The 3,380-nt window shown below is 39.1% G+C and overlaps 1 protein-coding gene across 1 annotated transcript; it reads left to right on the top strand.

Moving 5' to 3' along the window:
* The first annotated feature begins 229 nt into the window (after window positions 1-229).
* On the top strand, window positions 230-1,494 carry LOC107087071 (fish-egg lectin-like). The gene is made up of 5 exons (XM_015378424.1): window positions 230-264; window positions 364-551; window positions 637-851; window positions 932-1,056; window positions 1,160-1,494. Exons 1-5 carry the CDS (start codon window positions 230-232, stop codon window positions 1,299-1,301), a joined length of 705 nt encoding a protein of 234 aa, XP_015233910.1. The 3' UTR covers window positions 1,302-1,494.
* The last annotated feature ends 1,886 nt before the right edge of the window (window positions 1,495-3,380 follow it).

Here is a 3,380-nt window from a genome sequence, read left to right as displayed (position 1 = left end):
TGTGTGCCAAATCTTTTACAGTGCCTCTCCTTGGGGTAGTGCTGAGAGGACACAAGAGGGCGATGCTGTACAACAAATGCTACTCTTCCACAAAGCCAGTCAACAAGGGTCCCTATAATTTGACCAGAAATATTTAAGGCATGAAAGCTCAGTTTTAACTTGAATTGAGGACACTACACAACTTTTGTAGAGTTCAGTAACTGCAAAGAGTAAATACAGAGTTTCCATCATGTGGAAGTGGAGGACTCATGCAGAAACTCACTGGTAGAAAGAATAAAAAAAAGTTATATAGGGGGAATCAAAGTCTCTCACAGTGGACATGCATCTATGATGACAATTTCAGACACCTCCACAATTTCCAAGTGGGAAAGCTTGCAAAACAGGATGTTCAAATACTTATTTTCCNGTCTTCTTCCTGAGTGGATCAAGTTGGACCAAACTGGGCTCTGTTCCCCTAAAGCATGTCTCAGTGGGACCTGCAGGAATCTGGGGAGTCAGCAATGATGACCAAGTCTATACATTTTCTGGTGGTGATTTCTTTCCTGTTTCAGGTGAGTATATTTCCCAACAATAGTTTCCAGGTTTATAACTGTTTCAATTTCTGTCGTTTAATAATGCAAATCTTTATGTGTTCAGGTCAGAAGTTGAAGCAGTTGGATGCTGGTGGAGAAGGGCATGTAGTTGGGGTTACCGACAGCGATAGCATCCACTGTCTGGATGCCAGTAATGTCTCACCCACTCAGCAGCAGGGCAGTTTGAGCTGGATTACAGTGCCTGGGTTGCTGATTCATTTCAGTTGTGGTCCCAATACATGCTGGGGAGTGAACTCCAATCAAGATATCTACTTCATAGTAACAGTTGTTTCTTTTTATTCTTTTCCATCTTGTAACAATATCCACCTATCAGCTTTTCATTCCTTTTGCTTTTTTAGAAAATCTCACCCAACAGCTGCAAGACAAGTGAATGGACTAAAGTAGACGGAGCAGCGGTAAAGGCAGAAGTTGGGACTGATGGACGTGTCTTTGTTGTAAATAAAGCCGGAAACCTCTTTGAAAGGTAAAGTTTGAAAGGTTTCTGTTGTAAATATGCAGCACAGAGAATATACATGGTCATTCGTTATACATACACATTATACAAATACTCATCTTACTCTTTACAGAATTGGCATCTCTGACAAAACTCCAGGAGGTGCAAATTGGAAACTAATTGAATTCCAGAAGCCCATCAAATATGTGAGCTATGACCAGGGACGCCTGTGGATTGTGACTGAGTGTGAAATCATTCTAGAGTGCACTCAGTAACCAGCTGGAGGTCCCTGCATGATTCAGTTTTTTCACATTATTTTGGGGCATATGCTTTATGATTCTGCTTTAAATGACTCTATGACAAGGAATAAATAGACGTTTAGAATATTAACTTGTCAAATTACATTGGATAGTTGGGTCTTGTATTGATAAATGATTACACTTCATATTCACACTTTAAGCTTTCACATTTAAATTATCAAAATCTTGTCCCAAGGAAATAATAAACTCTTTCCTTCATCAACCCTGTGTGCGCTCCTTTTTATCTGTTGTCGAGTGAAGTGGTTCTATTTATTTTTTTTTAACAGTGTCCTGTCTGGCAATGTGGCAATAAGAATAATTGTCCTGATGCCAAAAAAAGATACCAACAGATTTTGCACTCACAAGTGAAGCAGTACGGCTATCGCCATAGTGTTTCGCTTGATTTATGCATAAAAATAGCTTTATTGTAATTCATGCAGGGAGTATTATAGATTATACGGACACTGCAATGTAAATAGAACAGGAAAGGAAAAACTGAAAAAAGGAGAAAAGATTAAAGAAAGAGGAGATAAAAGGTAGATAATGATAAAACATCTTCAGTCTGCTTCATCGCCTGCAAAGAGATGTAAAAATAACAGCACAACCAACGGATATAGTATAAGAGATACAATAAAGATAAGAGATACACCGCCACACTAAACCATCTAGTTCCTGCTTCGAACCCGGCGCAGCACCCCAGGCGACCTCCAGCACAAGCCCCCTGGGGACAGGGCCAAAAAGGCCCGCACAGGACACCCAACCAGAATAGAATAGAATTCAACTTTATTGTCATTACACTGTCACATGTACAGAGCAACCAATTGAATTATCTTGGGGAGCAGTGGGCTGCCATTGTGCGGCACCCGGGGAGCAGTAAGGGATTAAGGGTCTTGCTCAGGGACCCAGAGTGGTAGTCTATGGGAGAGGGGGATCAAACTCACCACCCCAGGATTCAAAGCCCTATGCCCTAACCACTAGGCCACCACTCCCCCCCCTCACTCCACTAAGTGATGGAGCCGATCAAGGGAGCCCAGAAAGATCGGTGTGATGGGGATGCAGATTCTGTCTCATGATTAAATTGATGCAATTAAAGATCTCCATACTGATTGATATTGAGTTTTTCCTTACTTTTAGTTTTCTTTGTGATACATAATGCAGTGAAAGCCATGCAAACTATTTTTTCCCCAGAGAGCTTCCCTCAAAGTCACCCAGCAAGCAAACTGATAGGGAAGGCACTGTGATAAGTCCATACAGTACATACTGTACCCAGAACCTCTGAACCGATGTGCATAACCATAACGAGTGAATATAATTATCAAGTTGATTGCCTGTGCACTGTGGACAGATTTTAGATTGTACTCTATGGAGGATTTGTATTGCATTAGTTGTAAATTGGAGTTTCTGGTTAAGTGAACAATAAAAAAAAAGATCTAGTCCGACTTTATGTACAGTATTGGGCTTTTCTTTTGATCTTGCTGTGCTGAGGGCCTCTGATGGAGTCAGTCCCTTATTATTCCCATTTAGCTTTATTTCATGTCTGTCCCAACAGTAAGCTCTCGCTCGCCGTCCATTCTGACCTTCATGGAGACCTTGAACCCATTTTTTTTTTCCAGAACACTTGGAGAAGTTACTTTTATTGCAATTCAGGTTAAATTGCATTAGATAACCAGAACAAAGCACACATTTTTATCTTTAGAAAAAGTGTATCAGATATCATGCTGAGTCGAGGTTATAAATCTGCCATCTTGCGGTGGTCAATTGATCTATTTATTTTTATTCTATATGGTACCATTAAAAAAATTAAAATTTCTGAGTTATTAATCAGAATCAAGTTTATTTTCAAGTAGTTTTGCACTTACAAGAAATTTGACTTGGTTTTGATGGTACAGACAAATTAGATATATATACAGAATGTATAGCTATATACTATACAAATCATACAATATACTATATATATATAGCTATATACTGTATGCAAAGTAAAAATAAAGCAAACTGAAATAATTGGAAAATAATATTTATAATGCAATAAATGTAATTTGAATATATGGTCAA

Source organism: Cyprinodon variegatus, unplaced genomic scaffold (assembly GCF_000732505.1).
Source record: "Cyprinodon variegatus isolate N-32 unplaced genomic scaffold, C_variegatus-1.0 Scaffold172, whole genome shotgun sequence".
In the NCBI taxonomy this organism is placed as follows: Eukaryota; Metazoa; Chordata; class Actinopteri; order Cyprinodontiformes; family Cyprinodontidae; genus Cyprinodon; species Cyprinodon variegatus.
Note: the sequence above shows the minus strand (reverse complement) of the source record. Positions and strands in the feature narration are given on the sequence as shown.